This window comes from Falco punctatus (genome assembly GCF_963210335.1).
Source record: "Falco punctatus genome assembly, chromosome: 8".
NCBI lineage: Eukaryota > Metazoa > Chordata > Aves > Falconiformes > Falconidae > Falco > Falco punctatus.
In genome coordinates, this window is record NC_137588.1 from 5062080 (window position 1) to 5088240 (window position 26161).

General features: G+C 38.6%; 1 protein-coding gene across 1 annotated transcript in view; it reads right to left on the reverse strand.

Moving 5' to 3' along the window:
• COL3A1 (collagen type III alpha 1 chain) overlaps positions 1-4461 on the reverse strand; it is a 53023-nt gene extending 48562 nt beyond the window's left edge. Inside the window, exon 1 of the mRNA XM_080398779.1 lies at positions 4144-4461. Coding sequence (XP_080254905.1) covers positions 4144-4222 — 79 coding nt within the window. The 5' untranslated portion in view covers positions 4223-4461. The remainder of the gene's footprint in view (positions 1-4143) is intronic.
• Between the last annotated feature and the right edge of the window lie 21700 nt (positions 4462-26161).

Consider the following 26161-nt stretch of genomic DNA (forward strand, 5'->3'; position numbering starts at 1 on the left):
AACAGCAATATTCATGCCAGGGACAACACCCTTCTACCTCTGCCTCTTCCCTCTGTAATAAAGCAGTGCACGTTTCCAACTCCACCTCCTCTTTTAAAAAAATCTGTCTACATAGATTTGGTCTCAAATCAAAAACAAATCTGGAAAATAATGAAAGGGATATATAATGGTCTCATTTTCCTAAGGCTAATATCTTCCAGGGATGTGTGATCTAAAATGTGTTTATGAAATTTGTCGTATTTCCAAGAACATATATATAATGCTTAGAGGGGGGTGGATTCCCCAGGCTTTCATTTAGCATGATTTTTCCAGACCAGAAAGGAATGTTTCAATTTTCCTAAGTACAACTTTGCCTGCCGTGTGCATTGTAAAAAGCAGTTAGGAAAAATGGAAGAGCAGCATTAGAGCCCTGCTCTTTCATACCTTCACAGAGTCCAGGTTACTTATGATGGTGTAATTATCTTTTGGCACACAGACATACATCATCTGGTTTTACCTTTAACATTCCGGAGGGGGACTTTTCTGTGTTACCAAAGCCTTTGAGGAAAGATAGTTGCGAGTGTCATTAGCGGTACCTTTAAATTAGCTAATTTATCAACAAGAATGCAATATGTGCAATGTTGCATACAGGTAAGTGCTAAAAATGTCAAGTCTGGCAGTTTCACAGATACACTGCGACTGTGCAGTACCCATCTACTTCATTACCTGTCTAACCCTTTCTGATTAATGAAAGAAGAAAGCAAAATGGTTAAAAAAATCTGTTGATAAGTTTTCCTAAAATATCATCCTAAAATCATTCCTAAAATATCATAAAAACCCCATCAACCCTTCTTTTCTGGGGCATCAGAAGCGGGCGCTCAGCAGAAGTTCTTTGCACGCTGCCTTCTGAAACCTACAGATAGCAGTTATATTTCATTTTAAAACTTCTGTTTGCTAAAGAAAGCAATATGAAAGGCCAGGAAGTCTTCTCAGAGATATTTTAGGATTCAGTCATTACCTTAGAAATGAGCTTCCTGAACAAACATCCAATATAATACTTACAGTGCAAGGAAAACACTACATTACATTAGAACAAAAAAATATTCTGAATAATAGTAATGAAAGGTTCCTGGCTCTGCTCTTACACTGCTTTTAGAGCAGTAGACTTTTTCTGATGACCTCAGTGAGGTTCCTCAAGGACTATGGGGTGTATGTAGGAGAAGTGTCAAGTTCCAGGTGACTGAGACATCCCTTAACCCTCTTAGATGCAGCTGAGACAGGCCCAAATCCATCTGACCTCCCTTTTGGCACCAAAGGCAGCATAGCTGTGCACGTGCTTCCTTTGTAGTCAGTGGAAATTGCCAAATACCTCCGGTCTGTCCAGCTAAAATTTATTCTGTCTTCTGGAAGTAGCTGTCTTGACTGACTGTACAAACTCAAGATAAATGGGATGAATGCAGGCTGTAAGGCTAGCAAATGCTTGCATGAATCCTGCTGGCTTGGGTAGTGGATAGATTTCTTTCCTAAAGCAGCATTCCAAGTTCTTACACTTTTGGGTAGTTTAATATGCACTTAATATACGTTGCTGGAATCTGAATCATCTGTCATGTCTGAAGCACCAGCTTCATGTCATGTCACCCACCTGGAGGCATTTTATCTTGAACATGGTCAGAGCTTGCAAATGCTTCACACTACCTTGGCACACATCAGGAGACCTGAACTGCATCAAGGTGATTTCATTTGCAGTCTAAAAGCATCCTAGTGGGCTACCAGGACATGCAGCTTTTGTTTATGGAAGTCACAGAAAATTCCTTGTTCCACAATATCCAGATCCCAAGCTTTTGCAGAGGTTCACCCTGAGGCTGTATTCAAATCTCCATTCCTAGCTATTACAGCGAGACAAAGAAACGTATAGCCCAGAGATACATCTGACTATCCTAAACTTAGTGTATACTGAGCAGTTTCCTTAATATCTTGCCAAGTCTTGTCTCCTGGCAGGCTCTCCCAAGGAAAATTTTATATTGACTTACATTTGATACTAACCATATAAACATTTTTCTTGACAAGAGAGAGCATTTTAGCATGTCTGGAAATTCTCTTTTGAATCGTGGAAAATTTGGTTTCCCAGCCCATTGCTGCCCTGCACATGATTTAGTGACGCTAATAAGCAACTCCTTCAGTTATTATTTTCTGTGAGAAAAGCATATTCAAATGTGTGGAAAGGAACATTCCAAAGAGAGGACAGGACTAGATACTTTAAGGGATAACTGGTGTATTATCAGTGTCTCTGTGCAACCTCATCCTTGTAAGTAGTATGGAAGTTAGCCCAGTAATGAAATGTTACCACACAAGAAACAGGAATGTGGCAGAAAAATGAGAATACTCCCTCACACTTCGTTTGTATATTGTTCTTCTACCCAAAAATTACGATTTCTTGAGTCAAATAAGTGTTGCGTGTCAGAAACATCTAGGGATATGACCAGAGCGAAGGAAAGAGACCTGGCACTCAGAGGGGATTTGCTTAATGGGAGAAATAAAACTGATTTTAGAAGTATCCTTCTTTTAGAAGGATAAAGACCTCCTTAGTCCTTAACCCTCTGAAGATACATAGATATATATACACACACACACACAATGCATATTAAATATATGCAATACGAGTATTATTTGATGCTGTAAGCAGACAAAACACAGCATACATTTGGCTCAAAGTCTGTAATATTTTCTTCACTGAAGAATATTGAAGAGAGAGTTTATATATAGGAAGGGCAGAAGCAGAAAAGCTCAGTTCACAGTATATGACGTTTTTTCTCTACAGAACATCTTCATATGCATTGTGGGGTTTTTTTAAGATACTTTACAAGGCTTAGCCATGCCTGTGCTTGGTGAGGGGGCTGGTATTTGGGCATGCTGCTGTTGCAGATGTAGTTACCTGATTTGCTCACGCACAGAGCTCCAACTGCTCTGCTGCCAGGAGCCTGCTGGTGGATTCACAGCCACCCCTTCAGCAGAGGTGCCTTTCCAGGTACGCCGAGGCAGAGAGGTTTGCCGTGAAATAGCTAAAGTAATCTTTTTTCACGATTTGTATCATACAGAGTAGGGTAGGGTATGGTTTTAAACGCATTTGTCTTTCCTCTCCTGCACTACAGTTTATTTGGCTGCTTCTTTACCAAGTTACTTGTAATGTTACTCATTGCCTCAATGCAGGAATAAATCCATTGCTGATTTTTTATATTTACAAGAAAAGATGTTTTATCTTAAGGAAGGTCTGGTTTACAATGTCTGGCAAGCAGGAACAGAGCACATCCAAAAAAGGTCAGCTGTACTTGTGGAATGTCATCTGTTTAACTTAAATACTCATACCACACTTATCTGCACTCTGTGTTGAGTTATTGTATACAGAGTATTCTTTTTCCCCTCTAAATTCCACATTCACTTGGGTTTTGGTGTTCTTGCTCTCTGTAAACATGCACATACATACTTGCACAGACTCCCAGATACCATCAGCTGCTAATCAGTCTCATGAGGGACCGAAACAGCCTGCAGATGCACAACTCTATTTCAGCTGAGGGAATTAATTTACCCTCCTGCTTTATGTCAAAGTAAAAATCCCATAAGCTGACATATTTTCCTATCTCGTTCTTAAAAAATGTTTCATCCAAACTGATTAGAAATTTCAGGCTGTTTTCCACATGCAAATTGTTTAAACAAACCCCCACGCTGCCAGTGGAAAACACACAAGTACAAAGGAGAACTCCAAATAAAAAAGCTGGAAGCACAGACTTACTGCTTGTGACAAATAACTTCCAGGCAGCACAGAGCTAACAGTTAAAATGTTATTCCAAGAGTCAGAAATAGCTTAAAAACTCTCCCGTGTCTGTAATAGGAAAGCAAGTAAGAACAAGAACAATTGCAGCTAAGGCAGACGGCGCCGTACAGTCCTTTTAACCACAGCAGAAAGCAAAGTGAAGAGAAACCTTTGGGATGGTAATGCAAACTCCTGCAGCTTCCAGCTTCAGCATTGGGTGTCTGACTGCTGAACTACTGAAGGAAAAGTGTTCTGGTGAGATTTGTGACTACGCATTTCTTACAAGCTATTAAAATCATTGGTGAAAATAAAAATAAAATAAAAACATTAAATCATAAGAAGCTTGAATTACTCACCGTCTTGTTGTGCCAAAATAACTGAGGGTTGAAACACGGCAAGAATGAGCAAAGTTACTTTTTGCACAAAGCTCATCATGTCTAAATATTAGACATGAGACTCTCTGTGCAAAAATAAAAAGGGGGGGGGAAGAAAAATCTATTCAAAATAGCAACATCGGTTGTTCCCTGCCCTTCCAGCACCGGGCCATGTACAGAACTCAGCCACAAGCATTCCCCAGCTTTGGCCTTAAATAGGAAAAAAATTGGCTTACTTTACTTTTCCACCCCCTTTACTGAAACATGAGAAGAAGACCCATCCCCTAACAGTAAATGAATGATTAATATTTCTCTTGGCTTTGCAGAAGAATAAAGTCAACTAAACAAGATACACAGCACATCTGGAACTTTTGTGTGCATACAAAATGCATACTGAGACTGTACATGAACAGTTAGTGTGCGCTATATGAGAGAGAGAGAGAGGCATGTGAAAAAAGAGTCCTGTGGCAAAGTCTCTGTGGTAAAGCATTTTTTCATGGTAATTAGGAGTCAATGGGTACAGCCCCAAGAGGATTTATAATTCTTAGCGCTCCCTAACAAAGATAAAAGGTAAGTACCTGACATGCCACAGACTGAAAGAATCCCAGAAGTGAAGGAGCAAACCTGGGTAATTCTGCTGATGGGTAATCAAAGTTAACGAAAAGGAGGTCTGAACATTGCAATGCTTCTGTTCCAGTGCTTTTCTCACCATCTCTGCCTCATGCCATAATTTTATGTGACCTGGGGAGAAAGTAAACATTTAATAAAATTATGAAGAAAACAAGATCTCAAATCAGAAGCACCAATCTCCCAACTAAAACTTTTCAAATAATTCAGTTTGATGCTGTCATTGCAACATTTGAAAGGAATGCAGAACAAGTACTACCTTTTTCTTTACTGTTCACTCCTCAAACAAGAAGGTATAGTGGACAAAAAAAAAAATAATAATCTGGAGATTGCTAATCCCTTTTAAACCTAGTTCTTTCTTTATTCCCTGCAAAACTTTACCAAGAATAGGATCAGAACACACAAACTTATTTCCCAAGTATAATGGCTTAACAGGTTTTGTTACAAACGTAGTTTTGCTGGGAATGTGGCTTTAAGTACATGTTTGGGAGACTCCAAAGTGAATGTAGAGAGCTGTGCCAGCGTGCATCTCTGCTAAAACAATGACCAAACTAATTGCTGCTCTCAGTCGATTGATTTGATCCAGATCATTAACTGCAGGAATGCTCATTCATTTGTTCTTAAGTGTTTCTGAGATTACAGTGACCCAGGGAACCATCCCACCCATCAATAATTCATTAATGTCACGAACTGTCATCCCCAAAAAGGGACCTCTGTATGCATAACAACATAAGAGCGGTTTGAGGTTACCTTTTAATCTGATAGGTATTGGATCTCATTTCAAAACCTATTTATCTGATATACATTTGTACTTAAACTGGAAAGTCCTTTTCTGCTGGCGTCACCTGAGGTGGAAAAGGTTGAAGTATGAAAAGTATGAAAAGACATTAAATTAATTTGATGCCACTTTCAACATACCCTGAGGTTCTCTTCTATGTCTTACACACTCATAAACTATGAATGGCTTGATACGTTTCCAAGGAATTACACACCACTTTTTTGCATGAATTAAATACCTCCCAGTTTTCCACATTGTCTGTGTTGGGATGGCAGAATTATTTCATGCAGTTTTAGGTTTCCATATCCAGTCTCACACTACTGAACAAGTTATTTGGTTTAGAAACTCCAAGTAGCTACAATGAGCAGAAAGATAACCACCTCCTGTTGAGCTACCCCAAAACATAAACCAAAATGCTTCACATTTTTATGCACAGGCCTATAAGGTTTTCTTCCTTTTTGGAGTTATGCTCAGGACATAAATTAGAACCACAATATCTAATAACACCTGGATTGATTTGTTTGATTCTCTTCAATAAAAATGTACAGACCAAGCACTGGATCCAAATCATCGTCAGGTATGGCATAAGAATTAAACTAAACTAACTGTTCAGCCAAATTGCATGCAGATCAGTTTTTTATTGCCACTCTGTTTTCTGTATTAATGCCTACATGTTTGTTACAGTGAGTGTTTAATTTATGGGAAACTTAATGAATGTTACATGGTAGTGTTCACATTTAAATAGCCAAGGAAAAATTCAAGAGAAAATTGATCGCAGTCTTTGACTTAAAGCCCCTTCCAGATTGAATTATACAATTTTTTCAGCCCATTTGACCACAATAAACATTTATCTACATTTCTTAAGTTTACCCTTTCAGAAAAAGAGAATTCTTCCTGTGACTCCATTATTTTCACTAACACTTCCCTTCAAATTTTACAGAAAAACATCTGATTGTTCAAGTAAAATTTCAATTCTAAGAACAGTTCTGGATTGTTCACCTTGGATATTAAACTAGTCTCTAACTAGATTATGAACCCAGGTTTACCCGTGACACATCTCCCATAGGTGTTGGGGTATCAATCTATGTACTTGCATTTGTACAGAAACGAATCCTGAGGTTTCTGTATAGAAGCATAACCAATATCACTTAATGATTGCATCCCATAAAACCCAAAATAACCTATGGACCTTATCTTCCTTGGGGTTTTGCAGTATATTTGCTGTGGTCCAGCAAACAATGAATGGCAATGCTCAGCTACACTGGATTTTGTCATTAGTGTTACCTTCACCTAACAGTGGTTGTAGAATTGATTTTATAATTCTAGCGTAAACCCAGGAGGCAACTGCCATTTACCATCCTGAGTCAATTCCTTTTGACTAGGCATTCACCATTTTTGTTTGTTTTAATTACCTGGCCTGAACAGACTGTGGCACAACTTTCCTTGAACATCTGTGGACATTTCTTGATCAAAGGCTTCCTTTTCATATCCTCTGCACGGAAACAGGCCCCCCAGAAACTCAGCTGTGTTGATTCTTGGGTCTTGCAGGCAGTTCTGGAGTATTTAGTAAGTAGCTCTTGGTTAACGCTCACCTTCCCGGGGATATCATGTCTTGGCATCTGGACTAAACAGAAAAAAGGTATTCCTATCAGATTCAGAGAATATTTGCAGGAGGGGGGACACCTGGAACAGTTACTTGTAAAAGTTATTGAACATATTTTTGCTTTACTGCAGATACCACGAAAGATGTGTGGACCAAAACTATTGACCAACCTCTATGTCAGATGGAGTATTCATGCTGCTCCTGCAATTTTGGATTCCTTGTGCACTGTTGAGTCTTGTGGTTAGTGACACTCTGCCGTGAAAGACAATGAGAGACACGCACTTACATATTTATCAGGTGACCTCAGACCTGCCTCCCCAAAAGGTCAGTTCTTAAGCAAATGTTCCAAGAGTTACTTTAAAACCTTGTGAAGTTCTGACCTATAGATCAGGCTGGCAGCTATCCCTTGTTTCCAAGAAAGCTTAATCTGAACCAAGAATCTTCAGGTTTTGTTGTCATAATTACCTTGTCAGGAACAAGTAGCTTATCTTCTGTTCTGTGTGGATTTTGATGATAGTAAAGAATCTCAGCATTTAAGAAGGAGCATACAGTTTCACAAAAGCAAAATATTGCAAATAGTGATGAAAACCACAATGGTGGGGTGTTAGGTAAGTATAGCGAAGCTTTTTTTCCCCCAAATTGTACTTAGTAAAAAACCACACACTGCTCAGATTCAACTATGACAGTTTTCTCTTTAGAAACATCTCTTTTTAAAAAAAAAAACATTTGACCTACAAGAAAAGCTGAATCTAGAGCCACTAAACAAAAAAACCTCTGTGCACCTCTTCAAACTTCCCTACTTATGAGCTAGAAGTAATGCTAATTGTGACTGAATGTCTTAACAGACAATTACAGGAATTAAGGTGGCCAAGTCAATGAAACCATTTCAATTCTTTTCCCATCTTGCCATTTTCACTGGAATTATTTCCTAAGACAATGGAAAATCAGCTTTTGAGAAGCAGCTTCTTGTTCACATACACTTTGTTTTCAGCTTTGCACAGCTTCGGTGGCTTTCACAAATGAAAAATCTCTTTTTTCAAAAGTCCTGTGCAGATTAAATAAAATCCTTCATGAGTCATGTTGGGAACTAACTGTGTCACAGCACAGCTGTGAAGGCTCTTAAGGCAGAGCCAACACTATGACTGCATATGGGTGAAGCAGACAGCACCCACAGCATTTTCTCTTCACAGCAGGAGGGACACAAGCCAAAGCAGTTTAATGACCTTTGGGTGTACCAAATGCTGGGGAATTCAAAATCTACGGCCAGGGCGTGGTTTTTCTGCACTGAACACGCACCGACTCTTGTCGCCAATGATGGATTCTGTTAATGTAGAACATTGGCCCAATGCCTTTGTGAGGATGCTCCTCCTTTTCACCGAGGTGTCAAAATTGTTTTGCAAGGAATCTTTTCTTTTTGTCTCTAATTCAGATTTCCACTGTACAACTGGAAAAAAAGACGACCTTCACTTTTTAAAGAAATACCACAGTCCTACCCACCTAAGGAAGTACTTAATGAAATGGCTACTAGAATTTGTGGCAGGAGAGTGTCTTATAAGGGCTTTTGTGCTCTACAACTTGTGCTTGTGTGACAACAAAATAATACAAAATGGCAGAAAATATTTACAAATTTAAGAATAAATTTAGTTGTGAACTGGTATCAGTTTAGTTTTGCATAATCACAAAAAATCACGTTTTGCTATATCTCTAAGCAACAAAACCCTGTTAAATCTATCACAAGAGCAGTCTGGGAATGAATTATCATAAAAAGCAGGTTATCCTTTCTGCCATGGGGTTCCTGTGGAAAGCGAGGGTGCATTATGCAAATCAAAACAGTCACTCTGCTGGCTCTACCCAGGGACCATTTGCTGCCTCTGTTGTCTCTGCTCAAATCACTGTTGCTCCAGGCAGTCCATGTAGCTTCCCAGGAGAGCTCCAGTGTACTGTGCTTCAGGTACTGGGTCGTATGGGACTCAGCATTGGAACGTTCCAGGTTTTAGGCTTCAGCATTAGCAATCCAGCATATTTTACAAACAATTTTGGATTTGCCTTTTAAAAAGAAAAGAAGGAACAATAACTGTAAGATATGGCCAAGATTTTTAAAAAAAATATTGTTTCACATTTTTCAGTTTGCTGATTTATTGTTTTTCTAATGAGGGCATAAATATTCTTGTTTGAGTTTAGTGAAGAGTAACAAAAGGCCATCCGTACTCATATGACTCATCCTTTAGAAAAAACAGAATAGAGAAGATCACAGGATTTAATGTTTTAACTCTTGATCTGTTCAGCATTAACATAATCAGAAGCAAAAGAAATTAGCAAGGCAAAGCAATTGAATTTTTAGAAAAAATATATTTCAAATGAAGGCCGCTGGAGATGTGCAAGTAGGTCAGAGAAAATGGCAATATGAGAGTCTTCCACTAAAAATGAAACCCCAGTCTGGAATAAAAAAATGAAATAGCAGTCTTCAAGAGTAGTGTCAGACCAGTTTTCACTGACCGATGATATGAGGCAGGTATGACGTTCTCTTCTGGACTCAAGTGCTCCACGTGTCCCAAAAAGCACACTGATTTCCTAGAATGGAGAAGCAGCATCCAGCTGTTTTTCTGGAAAGAGGGAAGTGTACCACACTGGGCCAGCCCTGCTGCTGCTCGCGCCGGTGGGTGGGTGGCCTGGGAGGCCGACTGCAAGGATTCTCTCGACATCTATTTTATGGGATTTTTTCTGATCCCTGACCTCTTGTCACATTCTTTTCTCTGCTGTTAAGTCTAGTATATTGTCATAGAGCCTGTCATACATCTGCTGTTGGAAAGTGGTAGTAGCACTTAGGAATTAATCTCTCTAATGTCATGCATGGAAGTTTAGTTTAGATACATGGGTTGATCTGTTCTGCTTTTTACAGGTAGTTTCAAAAGTCCCTTTCCTTTCAAGATGAATCTTGTCCTAAGAACGCTATTGCCACCTGGTATTTGAAACCCTCAAAGTCTGTGAAATAACATCAAGTGTAATGTCAGATAAAGAAGATATTTAAACAAAATTATACATAGGTATGTAGTTATACTACTGCTCTGAACTCATTTTACGGCTAAGCTCTATATGGACTTGCAGGTTTTGGTTTAGTATTACAGAACAGAAAACTCTAGTTCAAACCTATCAACTCTATGTCGGTAAGACATGTTTGGGCTATGTTAAGCACATCTGGGAAAGTTTTGTTAGGTACTCTGAGTAGAAAGATACCACAAAACCACCCCAAAGTAGTAACAACAAAGTTGTGGTGGACTCTGGTGACCAAGCTAAATACTTAGGAAGAATCATCTGGAAAACAGAATGAAAATACCACACCATTCATTCTTTTTCATCCCTTCATCCCTGCAAATTCAGTTGCAAAAAAGTGGTAATAATACAATTATTTTTATATTCTTACTTGAAACACTTCTGCTAATGTATTTGATTTAAATTATTTTGTCAATCAAAAAATTGTTATGCCTCATTTGAAACCCATTTACTCTTTGTTTACTAAAGACAAGAGATGCTTTTGATCTCCTTTCCTAAGATTTGTGTCTCATGGAAAAGTGGAAAAAATATAATAGAAAAAATATTTTTTTAAAAAACTAGAACAATAAAACAATTTTTTTTTAATAAACAGCTTTGAGGTGTGTAATCTTCTTACTCCATAATATACAAATGTATTCTTCTCAGCAGATAATTTCCTACACACATGGAAAATTCAGGGAAGTGTCTACTCCAATTAATGAAATCCATATTTGAAGACATTAAATATCCTTTTTTTCAAATGGAAGAACAGTGAATAGCCTGGTATGAATATACTGAAAAACAAGACTACAAGGCTAGTATCGTGATTACAGAAGAGTATCGTAGTCATGATTTTGAGAGCAAAGAATTAAAAGTATGCCTTTAAATGAAAATCCATGTAACCTCACCTTCTCAGCCCCAGCTGAACTCCCTGTCCTCAAAAGGATATTCCATCAAACTCTTGCTAGAGATCAGTCAAGCTCCAGGACCCATGCTATCAAAGAAATCTTGCATGCAGAAAATTAAAAGAAGCAGCAGTGGAAAGAATCTCTCAGCGAATGCCACTATATCTGATTAGTATTTATTTTAAGATTAGAGATCTGCTTTGGGTCATTCTTTCCCAATGGCAGCAGTATGTTGTTTACTGTGGCGGCAGCGTTCAGCCAGTTCAGTGGGTATTGTAGGAGGGAAAGATGATCTTGACTTGGGAGGTGGTGGAATCACCATCCCTGGATGTGTTTCAAAACAGAGTAGATGGGGTGCATAGGGACATAGTTTAGTGGTGGGCTTAGCAGTGTTGGGTTCACAGTTGGACTTGATGATCTTAACGGTCTTTTCCAACCAAAATCATTCTGTGATTCTATGACTGTAAAGAGATGCCCCAGTGGGAACCCAGGAGTATACAAATCCCCCCTCTCCTGGGCAATTCTGCACCTCACTGGCATGGAAAGAGTGCCAGTCCCCAGCCATCCATCCCACATTTCACCCGTGTTCCCAAGACCAGCAGAACACACAGCTGTCGGGAATTTATGAAACGGGCGGACTGAAAATCTGACCTGCTGTTACGGAAATCTCGGGTTCTTTGCACAACAGAGAATTAAGCCTGTTTCCATTCCCAGAGCTTCTGGTGCTGGTTTTGATTTAGAAATTGCACTTCCTAATTTATAAAGGTCAGGAGGGCAGTGTTGTTATTGTACTATCTTTCCCATAAGCTGCCTTACTGTGCCTCTTTAAGTTTTGCCATTGCGAACAAACCCACCACATACTGTTATTTTTCCAGCTCCCAAGATATCACCCATGACCATTTTAACTACTCAGAAAGTGGAGGAAAGTTTTTTCCTTTAGAAAAGTAACGAAATTTCAAAATTACTAATTGCTTTACATATACCGTATCCAGATCTCTGAGAACCTTATCAAATGTCATCTTTGCCTTAAGCAAATGGGAAACGACAACATAAGGAAGATATATTCTAAAGATACAAAATAAAGATGGGAGCAGAATCCTGGTCCTGATCTAGTTCTGTAGCTAATGAATTAGTGTGTGGAGGTTGTCATGTACCTCAGATTTGGTCCTTACCAGCCAAATGACACTCACCATTATTCCTCAGAAACATAACTGGCATTCCCATCAAACTCATGGTACCTTTGGAGCCAGGGTTGGACCATCAGAGAGCGAAACAGTAAATCCTTTTGAAGCTTTATGCTGCTGATTCGTTAGTTCTCTGCCAATGTCCAGATAGTGCAGATCATCAGATTCAGACCTTGTAAACTTTTGGCTGCCCTTCTGAAGAAAAAGAAAAGATCTTTCTTAAATACAGACACAGTGTAGAACAGATTTCTGAGGATGTATTTAATTAACACTCTTATAATGTTTAACATCTTTAAAAATTTGCATGACTATCACCTCCAGAGAGCTGTACTGCTGTTGATGTTTATGCTCTGAGCTAAATCAGGCGTTGCAATGCAAAAGCTATTAACAAACTAACAGATTTCACTGATCGATACAAAAAATTTCAATATGAATGCTAATTGATTTTTTTGCCCCTCGCCTGTTCTTCTGAGTGAGTGGAGTTCCTTCCATTTTCATGATTCAAGGTCATTGCCTTAAGGAAACAATAAAAACCCAGAAGGTTCTTGCCTGATGCTTTCTATCGGTGTCTGCTCTACTGCTTTTTAGCCTGGGGCAACCTTCTAGTAGCCTTCTGTGGGTGCGTGCACACACGTGTGCCTGGGCACGACAGATTTCAGAGCGCACTGTGATACAAAACAAGCACTCTGTAGGTTGTGAACTATGAAAAAAAAATACTGACACGTGTATTTACTTGCTCTGCCTCACAAAACAGAGTAAAAGATCCTTCCCTTTTAAACAGCCTCGCAGTTTTCTCTTACACACCCTTCCCACGCACTGTCAAGTGGCAAAATGCCCGGCTCTGGGACCTGGGGGCTGGAAAGCCAAAGGCCCACCGCGGGCTGCTGCGCAGGTGCAGGAATGCACAACAGCACCTTCAGACCTTAGTGGAAAAAAGCAGCAGCAAATTTGCCACACGTTGCAACAGGTTGTCATGCGATGCAGCATTGGTGTGAGGCTTTGTGCTGTTGTATAGACAATTTCTGCTGTAAAACGGCAAGAAGCGCATGCGTGTTACACCACCACCGCTTGTCACTTATAAAACTTAATGAGAAAGAAAGAACATGGAAAGGTTTATGAACTACTGGGATAGATCCTGACTATCCTCGAAGTTAGAGCTGCCCCTGCTTTCTGTGTTAGTAGCTCCTGCGAAGCAGGTACCCACTCCTGCCACACCAGACTCCCGGCTCCGCAGCGGTCGTGCACATCGACAGAACAAACTACAAGGGCACAGAAATGTCCAGAAAATGGAAGCAGCAGCATCCTATGTTTGGTAAGAATGTCTAACAACTACACCGTGTAGTCTAAAAAGGGACGCCAGGGGATATTGCTGTAAAACGTTTTGCATGTAGGTACCTTCTATTTAAGATAATATCTCACAAATTATGTCACAGTAAAGCCTGAGGGTACCTACCTCTCAGTGCAGACCATACTATGATACAAATAAACCACTAGTTACAACATTATTTTTGTTTGTACTTAGGTAGCTACGCAGATCCCAGAGAAGTTGCTATCCAGTAAGCTGGCAAGCTACATAAAGTAACGCACGATCTGGAAATTACTCTGGAAATAGAGTTGGAGCATAGGGTCATTCTTCAACATACTCACCACAGGCTCATGATAAAGTATGAACAAGGTTACTTAGCTACACCCTGTAGTACAAGGTGTGTGCATATTAACAGTAGATTTATGCCACCATCATGTTAGTGCTCAGAGAATTTTCAAATTTTAGTTTTAAACCACTTTCTAATGAAGATGGACAGCATTCAAAATTTTGACAGTGGATTTTGTTCATATTCATTTTTGTTAAACTGTGAATAAAATGTCATGTAGGTGGAAAACCAACATATATTTAAATCAAACACCTCCTATATGCAAGTGCAGGAGGAGGGGGGAATGGGGTACTTTCTATTCCGCTCCCCCCCCCCCCCCCCCCCCAAGTTAGGATGAGGTGTCTTTTGTGTCTTTTCAGAGCTTTTCTCTAAAACTTTATTGAAACATTGTTTTTAAATGAATGGCAGTTAGGAAAATTCAGCTCACCAATGTCTTTGGAAAGCTGCAAAGCTGTCAGCAGCCATACCTTAATACTCATGAGATGTTTCTCATGTGGTGCTTCTAAAAGTACATAAGTAGTGTGGACTGAAATCTCTGCTAGGCAAAGAGTAAAAAATATTTCAAACCATAAGAATTCAAAGAATTTGTCCTTGGATGACTTCTAATGTTATCAGTCTAACGATGTGCACTAGTTTTACTTTGGATCTAGTGCATTGGCTATTTTGAAATACAACAAGAAATCCAGTTTTAATCTATTCATGCAGAGTTAATGACCCCTCAAAAGGGAAAAAAATAGCTATTAGTCCTTCCCAGAAACACTGCATCTGGTTCTTTCTGGAACTGATATTGAGGCCTGATATTCTGATAGATTTCAGGCTGAAAGAAAAATTTGAAGATTCTTTTTGGAATAAATCATAAGTCCAAAACACATAGATACTCATTATGCATGTGTTAAAGTAGGTGTGAATTACATTTATAGAGGTATCCAGGTCTTCTTAGTGAACCGAATAGTGGAAAGAAAGCATAAACAAGCAAGAATCTTGCTCTATTTTCTGTTTCTGTGGAAGAGTCAGGCAAAAATGGCACTTGAAAGAGATTATATTCTCTCACTGTAGCTACCACTTCAGGAATGGCTGTGGGAAATGATGTTGGATGTAGAAGAAAATGAGAAGAGACTGTGTTCTGCAATTTTTAAATGCAATGCATCCTTTTCAATGAGCTGAATAATACATAAGCCACACCCCTGAATATGTCAAGCACAGTATAAACATCACAGCCGTATTGTATCATTACAAAGAGACTTGCCACACTCCTTACTGCTGAAGGACTTTTGACTTCCCAAAAGTTACACTTACTGTATCTAGGCTCCCTTGATCTCCTTGGGAATCCTCATTCAAATCCATCCAAATTGTGCCTTGCTAGGCACAAAAAAAGATTTTTCAAAAATTGCTATCAATTTGTCTTGAGATATCATCTACTAGGAAGTAGAAATAGGATCCCTGTACATATTGCTTTATTTTCAACAGTAGGAATCTGTGCCCACCTCTAAAATACAAGGCTCCCAACAGCATTTGGGTGGTCCGGACACCTGTCATTTTCACTTACACCCCCCCTCCCCCCCCCCTTTTTTTTTTTTTGAGCTTCTGATCTGGTTCTCTAATTGCACATCGTTTGATTAACAAAGAGCACCACTAACATCTGGAATCAAGTTGGACAAAAGGAAAAAACCCAACAATGAAGTTTAGGATGAGCTATTTGGACCTGTGATAGCTGAAAAGCCTTGCTCTCCAAAACCCCTCACGCCTGTCCTGGGAGAGCGATAAAGCAGCCCCACAGCCAGCCAGCAAGGCACAAACTAGACATTTTGCATCAACAAGTCACTACTTGGCTGACCCTGCAGTCTCTCAGCTCTCTTGAGGGAATCAAGAGCTAGAAGCTGCTCGCTTTTCTAACAGTTCAGAGTTTCACAGTCATCACACTAATGATTTCTTTTTTTAACCGCTTAACACAATAAAAATTTGAGGATGTCTAAATCAGTGCTTCCTTCTGTGGTCTATTTCACTGCAAATACATTTGTACCATGAACAGAAAAGTGTGCCCCAAAGAGCTTACATTATTTCATCTTTGCCTTTTGCTTTGACAGTTAGGTAAAATTCAAATTAACTCCTCAATTTTCATGATTTAGCATTAATTTCAGATATAAGAAATATGTGTTTTTAAAGAAACCTTGTAATTTTTAAGCTGTAAGAACTTAAAATTATTTTCACGCATGTGAGATCATAAAATGAGTATTGTAAAATACTTCTCTCACATATGATATATTCACACATTAATATAAATATTTTTAATATTTTCACTAGTGATCTTTGTCTCTATTTCCATGAAAGCATGTTTGCTAACCTCTTTTGGGTTAATTGGGCAATTCTGCATTTTCGTTCTCCCTTCAAACATGATTAATGATATTCATCTGAACGTGAGGCAGAACTTCTTTCCCTGGAGGGTAGCAGAGCCCTGGCACAGCTGCCCGGAGAGGCTGTGGGGTCTCCTTCCCTGCAGACATTCACATCCCGCCTGGATGTGACCCTGCTTTGGCAGGGGTTAGACTGGATGGTCTCCAGAGGTGCCTTCAACCCTGACCAGTCTGACATTCTGTGGGTATTGCTGGAGTGCCCAGGAAAAGGGATGCAGGGACTGTAGGACTCAGCTTTCGGTAAGATCCAGACCAGACAGAGGTTGACATTCGAGCCATGGACTCTTGTGAATGGAAGAAAACCACGAGCTACCTCAGATCACACTAGGATGAAGCAGGAATGCAGAGGGGCTGACACCTTGGCCACGCCGTCCCCGCTGGGCTGCTGTGCCAGTGGAGGGGCCTGCCAGGAGCACATGGGAGGGCAGCAGCAGCTCTGCTCCTCTTTCCCAACTCATGGGAAATGCCAGCAACCACAGAGCAGCACATTTTCTTTAGCACCTGACAATCTCCACACATTGAACTGAGCCAGAATAAGACATTTTGACAAATTAATAAATGAAATGCATGATGGCTGAAATAAATTGATGTAAGGACTGGCCCATTTGTGCTCCAGAACACTCTGGAAGGAGGTAACCCCACAGCAAACCCACTTCATGGACCTTTAGGCTTTGCAGTTCAGTGCCTCAAAAGTTTAGGGATGTCCAAGTTTTGGGCTTGTAAAAAATTTCTTAATAAAAAGCACCTTGGAAATCAGGTTTAGTGTTTAATTCCATTGATTTTTATAATGATAAAATTATATACTTGAATATCAGACAAATAACTTATTTTCTTAGGAACAGGATAATAGCAGTTAAATTTCTCTGCAATCTTGTGAACCTATTTATATCATTTTATGTTTTTAGCATATTCTCTTGGACCAGATCTTTTTTCTTAATTGTCTTTGACTCATCTACCTGATGGTAGAATTCCTGATTTGAAAACATTAACTGCCAGTCTGTTTATCCTAATGACACAAACCAACTTTTTCAAAAATATCAGCTTCTTTAAGGTATGAACCTGTTATTTCTGCTTTTTAAAAAAATATTTTTATACATAATATTTTTTAAACCAATGTGTTTTTATATAATGTATCTGATTGCACACTGACCTTGCTTTTCAAAGCTTTGGTCTGGTTCATGAGATGACTGCCTCGGAAAGCATGTTTGGATGTCCAAGTCATTTTCACAGTTGTTAACTTATCCATTCCCCAATCTCTGTGTACTCTGGGAAGGACAGGGCCTGGACAGTCTCGCAGCTATTCAGCTGAGAATTTGAAAAGCAAAAGAACCACCCACAAAATGACCAGCCAGTTCCTTCCAACGTTGTTGCAGCAGAAGCAGAGGGGTATCGATCCATCGGCTAACCTTTCACTAAGCTACTCACACGAGCAAATTTCTGGCATGTCTAGGAATAAAATGACCTTACTGTGAATCTGTTTTTCTGCATATGATCTTCCTGAAGGACACATGTTTATTTAAAAGCTGCTTTGATGTTTTTGGAAAATTTATGGCCAATGTCTTGGCTGAGAAGCTGCCTGGAGATTTCTTTTATAGGGAACGGTTTTTTTTTGCAACATTTCTTCATAAATTTATCAAAACCAGAAATACTGTGTGTAAACTCAGGGATTATTCTAACTCACTGAGATAAATTGGTATTTTTGGTGCTGCAGTCATATGCATGTGTGGTGATGTGGTGGTTTCTTGTTATGCAATACATGGACATTAATTTATCTGAAACCCTTAAATTGATACGTTAATTGATTAGTTACTGAGTGCCTAACTAAAAACAGGGTGAAAGCGGGCTGGAAATTTGCATCAGGGTTGAATGTCTATGAAATCTCGACTTTGAAAAGCCCTCTGATGATCAGAACACACAAAACTGAGCACTAATGTAGAGGAGTGTTTGCAAAAGCTATTGCGCATTCCTCTGGAATGTTTGGATTGCAGCTCCTTTATCCCAGCCACATCTGCCTTCTCCATTCTCAGTTGAGTTTTACACCTCTGCCTTGTTCACTGTCCCATAGTTTTATTTCTGTCTTCAGTGTTCCTGTTCCATATTATCTATTCAGATAACCCAAGGAAAAGTGTAACTGATACTTTTAAAGAAAATACTACTGATGAACCATTTCCTGCAATGTAATTAGAAGATTTCAGACTATGGTTGACTGAGTTTTCTGAGCCAGTTAAAAAATCTAGGTAACTAGATCTCTACATTGCATATACAATATTACTTTCTACTTGTGCTGGCATATATAAAACCATGGGGGGGTTTATTGTGCTTAAAAATTCTGTTTTCCTTAAAACACCCATAGCAGTATCTGGACATAAAGTTAGTCATAACTCCTCAGTTTTTGCTTTCATACTTCATCATTTTGGTCTTCCCTAATACCATAATCTTCAACTGGCCAAGCATCTTTTTTCTGGTAAAACATTTCACTGACTTCCTCTAGAGTGCTAATTATCAAATGCCCTTTTAGTACCCTTACCCAGCTCATTAAAAAAGACTTTCCAGGCTTCTTTCCTAGCTTCTGTGAAATTAAGCAAAAGAGCAATATTTAGACACAATTTTTTCTGCATGTCTACAAAAGTTCCCACTAAAACTCCTCTCTTTTGTGGAGGTCTTACTGTCAGAGAAGCATGGAAGTTTTACAAAAAACATACAAAAGCTCTCACAAAAGTTTATCTTAAACCATTTTTTTTTTTTCTGGAAGAAGTGAAAAATATTTTCTTCTTGACCCCTGTATTAAATAACACCCATTTTGTTATTGCCCTTTACTTTCTGAATTTACACCTACTGAAAGTACCATTCAAAGCCCCTCTACAGTCAGCAAAGCTATAGACTTCACCAAAGAAAGCAATGCAAAGTTTAAAAAGTCCCATGCAAATTGATACATATGGAAAGTTTGCTGTAAATTAAGTTGGGAAGACTTGTTTAGAAAAAAATTTGAATCTCTAGTGTTCTGTTTATGTGATACGGAGGCTTGAGTGTTTACTTTATCAGTCTGTGTTTACAATGGGTTTGTGGACATTAGATTAGACAGCAACAAGATCTGTAAAAGCCTGGGAAAAAATGAACACTTCTTATTTCTAGAAAACACTTAAACTGTCAATAACTTTTGATATTGTACGGGCTACTAAATGTGTGTCATAAATAAGGTGAGGCAAACAAGTTTCAGCTGCTGAACAAAATAAATCAGTTCAGAATGAAGCACTACAGGTTACTTCTGGGGTTGGTTGCTTTTGGTTGTGGGTTTTTTTTTTTGTTTTGTTTTGTTTTGTTTTTTTTTTTCCCAGCTGTAGGGTATTCTTTTTAAGGCACTCACATCCAGAAGAGCTCCTGCTTCTTTCCCCAGAGCCTGAGACAAATGGATTAGAATTTGCAGTTTGATGTCCTAGATTTATGGCCTGTTTCAAATATAAAAATAAAATGTGTTTATGGTTATAACTAATATATTAGAAGGTCAAAGTTCAAAATTACTTTTTTGATTCAGTGGAATGATTTGAACTAAGTCTCCTAATTTCTGGGAAAGTGTCCTTCAAAGCCAAAAAGGTATTTTGAAGTAAGTACCTGCTGGTTCCTGTAGTTGAATCTGTTCCGCTTGCTTTCATGGAGACCAAGCAGTCAGGACAACCTAGAAGTTAGTGTTAGGGAGAGGCTGTGAGCACCAGAATTAAAACTGCATTTATATAGGTCACAAACAATTACTTCTGTGTAAAACATATTAGCACAAATATTTTTTCATATTTAATGTGTTTTCTAACTATGTAGAACCTGTGTTCAGTCCTGGAACTGTGTTTCATATAATTGTGCATTTGCCTCGGGGCTTTCTTTATTCTCCACAGCTTTCATGACATTTAATGAGAATAGAAATATAAGATACAAGGCGTTAATAATAACAGTATGTGTCCACATGTTAGGCAACTGATTTGGTGAGTCTTTAAATTTAAAAAGTTGCTCAGAATCCCCAAAGAGAGGCATCGAACAGTTATTTAGAGAACTGACTTAGTGTTTTTTTCTTGTTTGGAACAGATCAGTTGCAGTTTGATTGCAATTTCCTTAAAAGATGCAGGAAAGACGAAAAAGCAGGCCCTGGATATCTGTGCAGATACTGATACACCCAAACATTTGGTTTTCCTCTACAACTTTGTGAGCATAGCAGCAGAAACTTTGGACCTACTATGTATCTCTAACCAGGAAAAGGCATTAATCTTGGATTACTTAGAAACCTTATGCCCAAAAGGATTTTCAGTAGCAGAGCAAACTACCATTTTTATGATACAACTGATAGATCTTGTGCTTTGCTACATTTTATGATACAACTGATAGATCTTGTGCTTTGCTACATTGATGAAGGGTTTACCTGAGCCTGGTTTTGAGGGCCAAATGTCATTAAGATTCTACTGACAGGAAAATAGTAATTGTAAATCTGTCCAAATCTAAAAAGCATCATCCCTTGTGCAGGAAAAGAGGGCTGATTCAGGATTGAGACAGTGTGGGAGGTGGCCCACAGAGCTTCTTCACCACATTGTTCAACTTCTTGAAGACAAGAAAAGCTCTGGTCTGGGGCTATGTCAATAAAGGCAAAGCTCTGCTGGAAAAAAAATATTGAGAAAACTGTGTTTTCTAATTTCTAATTTTCTAATTTCTAATTTTACCCTTTACCCTGTTCTACCACCTAGAGAGTGAACTACGAAAAATTCTGGTGCAAATTAATTTGATGAACAATTGAAGAATAAGCTTAAAAATTATTTTTTTTTTTCAGTTCCAATGTATTTTTAAACCAAAAACTCCGGTTGCCGTCTCAGTCTGAAAGGAGAACATGCAGAATCTCCTAGTTTTTATATTAGCTAGGGTGAACAAGACATGCAGAATCTGCAGATGAGAGGCCTTTCTTCCACAGGATTTTTGTTTAAAGTGATAAATCCTGCTTTGCTTTGGGCATGGCACAAGATGCTGATAGCCAAAGAATTAAAAACTGCACGGCAGTGCACAATCGTGAGCTGGCAGATGGGTAAAGTAGATGACCTAATAAGCCCTTTCCACTTCTAGTCTCCAAGATTATGTGAGTATACTCAAGAGAATTGTCTTTTTATTAAATAGCCAACCCAAGATGAGCTTGTTTGGAAAATTATCAAAAGAAGTAATTCTCCATGAAGGCCTGTGAGCTGTTGACACAGCATTTGATGGCATCCAGACTAGTAGGCAATGTCTACAGGCAGGCCAAACCAGAGAGCTGTTTTGACTACAGCATTTAGCAAACCTAATAAATATTTCCCCCCTATATGCCAGGGATAGAATAACAGAGAACAGCATGACACACCAACTTTTTCAGTTTTTCAGTGATCTGAGTAACATTTTGTAACGGTTCACATAATATTTCATAAAAACGTAATGCTCTGCTTCACTTTTCTACTTTTATTAGAAATCTAGACTTTTAGTGTATTGTTACGCCTGAATACCAGTCAAAATAATGCTTTGCTAAACTACTTGCCAAATTCTATTAAAATGTTTCATTCTGCACCTCTTTGTAGCATATTAATAAGATGAAAATGAAAAAGTATCAAAGACCTTACAGGGATTTGCAAACTATTTAATTTGGAGTGTAAAATCAAATTAGTCTCATTACATTTAGCTTAATTGTTTTACTAGAGCTCTTGAACAACTGTAGGATTCAAACCGACATCACTACTCAGGGTGGATGCTGGTCGTGTTCTCATGGCCTGGGTTAGAATCCACCGATTTAATCATTTCAGGAACTGTTACATGGTAGATGCAAGTCTGTTTCTTGCATGGTACATATTTTGCTCCTCAAAAGAAATATGCCTTCCTGGGAAATTGGCTAATGTTTACTTTAGGATGATTTTCAATTCAAAGTGATATGGAAAAAAATGTTAAATTAATTTGAAATTTTCTTAGATAAAATACCTTCAATCTTTGTGTGTCCCCTGATTTCTGAGTAGTTCCAGCCACTACCACGTGCTGATGTGAGCTGGCTAACATTTGAAGAAGGCTCTGCCCAGCACAGATCTCTACGTTATCTATATGAAGTGGAAGCACAGCACTTGAGTGAAAGCAACAAAAGCTTGACGGACAGAAGCAGACCACAGAAAGCTGTGAACTGTGTTACCATACTCGAAGAATGATGATCATTTTCTAGGTAAATATGCTCTAATTCAGTCAGACTTTGTGCCATAGATGTTCTGTTTCTCTGAAGACTTCCCACCTGCTTCCTACCTGGCCTGCCTGGCTCTTGAGGAAATAGTGCAACATTTTTGTTTCGAGTGCCCACAGTTTTACAAATATGAGAAACTTAAAAACCGTTTGTGTCCAGGATGTTCCTCTGATAATACTTCCACTTTCTACTGCTTATGTAGTACTTGGAATACGAACTGAATGTAATGGCACCCCGAGGTACAACAGTCAGCAAGCTGCTCTTTCCTCAAAGACTGGGCAAGAAAATAGCTGCTAATACTAGGATAAGCTAGAGCTCCTTCTGCACACGATTTGCCTCAGAAAGAGTGAATGGCATTACCATTTCCACTTCCTGCTTGCTACTTTTTTACGTAATACTGTAAAACAAAAGTCTGGTAGCATTTTTCACATGCAAACTTTATGACATTCAACTACAACACCATATGCTGCTGGCAAGAACAATCATCTTCACCAGAGACAATGAATGGGTTTGTGTTTTTTTGTTGTTTGTTTGTTTTTTTTTTTTTTTTTTTTTTTTTTTCGAGATCCTAACACACAACTGCCTGTTTTGTTTTTTGTTGGTTTTGGAGTTTTTTTGTGGGTTTGTTTTTTTTTATTTTATTTACTGTGCCATCACTGGGCCCTGTGGAACAGATTCTGGATTGGAAGATGTATATGTAAAGTCAGTCTTCTCAGATGGAGCTGTTCTGCAGCTGTGAGCAGCTACGGATGATGATAATGCACAGTGTGCAAGTGTCCTTTATACAGGCTGAGGGGTGGGTTTTCAACATGGAATACCACAAAGGAAGCAGCTGCTGCTGCTTAGTTTGGCAAGAAACACACTTAGCAACTTAAAAGATTTCTAAAAGATGTTGATTTAGAAATCAAGACCCAATGATTCAAAGTAATAGGGCTATGTTACAAACCCATGTATCCTATAAATATAAACAGTTAAATTAAGGCTGCTCTTGATGAATTTAAGGCAACATGATGTGGTCTAAAAGGATTGTAGTTCTTAGACCACATGTTTTCTTAGGGGATGTGAGATGCTACCTAGGGGAAAACATATTTCCTGATGGCGTGGGTAGCATGAGATTTTATATTGAACCTTTTGTAAAGCTCTGTGTCATGGAAGCCAGTAAAAACCATAAACCTCAGCTTTGCTAGATAGCACTGCTCCTTGAATTGGTGTTGTTTTCGTTGTTGGAGGGTAATTCTCCACAAGGATAGTCGAGGAATCTGACTCTATTAAATGGATGTTTTACATTAGAGACCATCTCAGTATATATTTATGATCACTTCATATGTAAGATATATTTATAAAACACACTCAGACTTTGACTGTGTATCTTCATATTCACACCTCATAGCCCATGGATCAGGAAAAGTAAATACACATTATTACACATACTACATGGGTATTTGTGTATCCAAATCTCCATAATGGGGTAACAAGACATGAACTAATTCAATGGGTGATATTGAAAAGCATTAAACTGAGTATCAGTATAGCAGAAAAAGGAAGGTAGTGCCTTGTCTCACTTCTGATGCTTAACTCCATGCAGCGTAACAGTACATGTGGGTAACTTGCGAGTAGATTTAAGCAACTTTAAAACAGAGGTGACGATGAAATGACAACTTGACAATGGAAGAAGAGAATATGTAACCAGAAGGGAACGTCAGACTATGCAAAACCCATTCCCTAAAAAATCAGCTGTTGTCACAGCTCAGTCTTAACTAGTCATAAGGCTTATGTCAGTCTGTCAGAGAAATGGACCTGATTTTAAAACACAGGCATGACATAAACAAAAAAAAAAAAGTCAATTCAGTGTCTTCTCCTCAGGCAGATTAGATAAAAGTTTTAAAGCAAAATGTGTCTGTCAGTTAATTGGTAAGAAAACAGAATAGGACTCTTAACTAACTCAGAAAACAAAGGGTATGAGATATACGAGTGGCTGACTGCTAGCTTAACTTCTTTTTGGAGCAGGATTACTCTACTATGAAAACTGTAGGGGCTTAAAACTTCCATAGTCTCAACTGCACATCATTTAACTAAAGACTTGGTCAGAAACAAAGAAAAAAAATAATGCCAATCATTGTTAGCCCTTTAGTCTTGTACCAGTATGAAGAATATGAAATGGATCTAATTCAGTAAATTAAAAGAACAGAAAATCTTTTCTGAATTACAACTGTTAGAATGAATTGAAATAACATACTGTGCATATTTATGTGGTCTGCGTCTCGATGTCCCCGTGTCCATGGCCAATTTCATCTGCTGCTGGCTTCTATACAGGCAAACTATTTCTTCATGTCCTAAGCTGATGACACAAAGTCATTATTAAAAATGAGTCTCCTCTTTTCTCTAAGAGAAAAAGCTTAAATTTTACTCTGTTTTTACATCTTCTAATTTCTGCAAATTCCTGTAATTATGAAAAACAGTGCTACGTGCCATTCCCATCTAAACCCACTGATAACAGTAATAACAGCAACCTTTTAAATGCCCTGGTCTTGCTCTTGTCACTGTTATCTGTCATACACACAAAGCCCTATAAAACCAATGAACTCAGTGCATGTTTTACTTCTGTGAACGTAGATAAATGGTTACTACATTATATACTTATGTATCCTCTATAATATATAAATAATTTCATTTATTCTCTCCCTATTTTCCTCCCAGTATTCCCTGAAATAATCTGCTGTCATGTGACTTTGATTTCAATTTTAACTACTCAGTAGTGAGAGGGACCATTCCACTGTGCTTCAGACAGACATCTAAAATCTTGAATGCTTTTTGTTATAACAGCTATTGAATAAAGTCATTTATTTATATTTTCATATAGTCCTATAGTTGCCCAATAAGGTTATTAACACTTGTAAATTTAAATGAGCTAGGCTCTAGATGCCTAGAGATTTACAACAGAAATCACCTGATTTGTAAATATTTTTAGCCATTTAAGACTAACACACAGACTAGTGTTGTCAATGTGGCCTTGCTTCATGAAGAAACAAACCTAACAGGGAATCTAGGTCACAGATAAGAAAACTGTCACGCTCCTAGGCAAAACATCTTTGTAAATCTGTGATAAGTCCAGCACATGTGTTATGTTCAGAGATGTTTCTACAGAATTAGCAGGCAGTTGCAATTTAGCACAGAGTTGATTAGTCTGGCTGATGGTTCACTGCTGAGTAGCTAAAGTTCTTCCCTTCACTGAACATGTTAACTGTTCACCTAACACTGCTTTTTTAATGATGAACCACTGCATATCAGGGATTTTTCTGCAAAATACAGTGTGTATCACGTAGCACAAGAATATTTTTTTCCCTATATTGGATCAAACTAAAGGCCATTTTAGCCCCAGATTCTAGTTTGAGCAGTGACCAACAGCAGATCCTTTGGGAAGAGTGTTAGAGCAGGGCAATTACAAACTGATACTCTCCTGGAGTAAAATTGCTTCTAGCAATTTACAGCTAGGGGATTTCCTAAGCCAAAAGTGGTGTTTTGTGTTTAATAGCTTCCAAATGTGATTTTCTTCCCCTCCCCACCCCCCCCCACCCCCCCCACCCCCACCCCCCCCC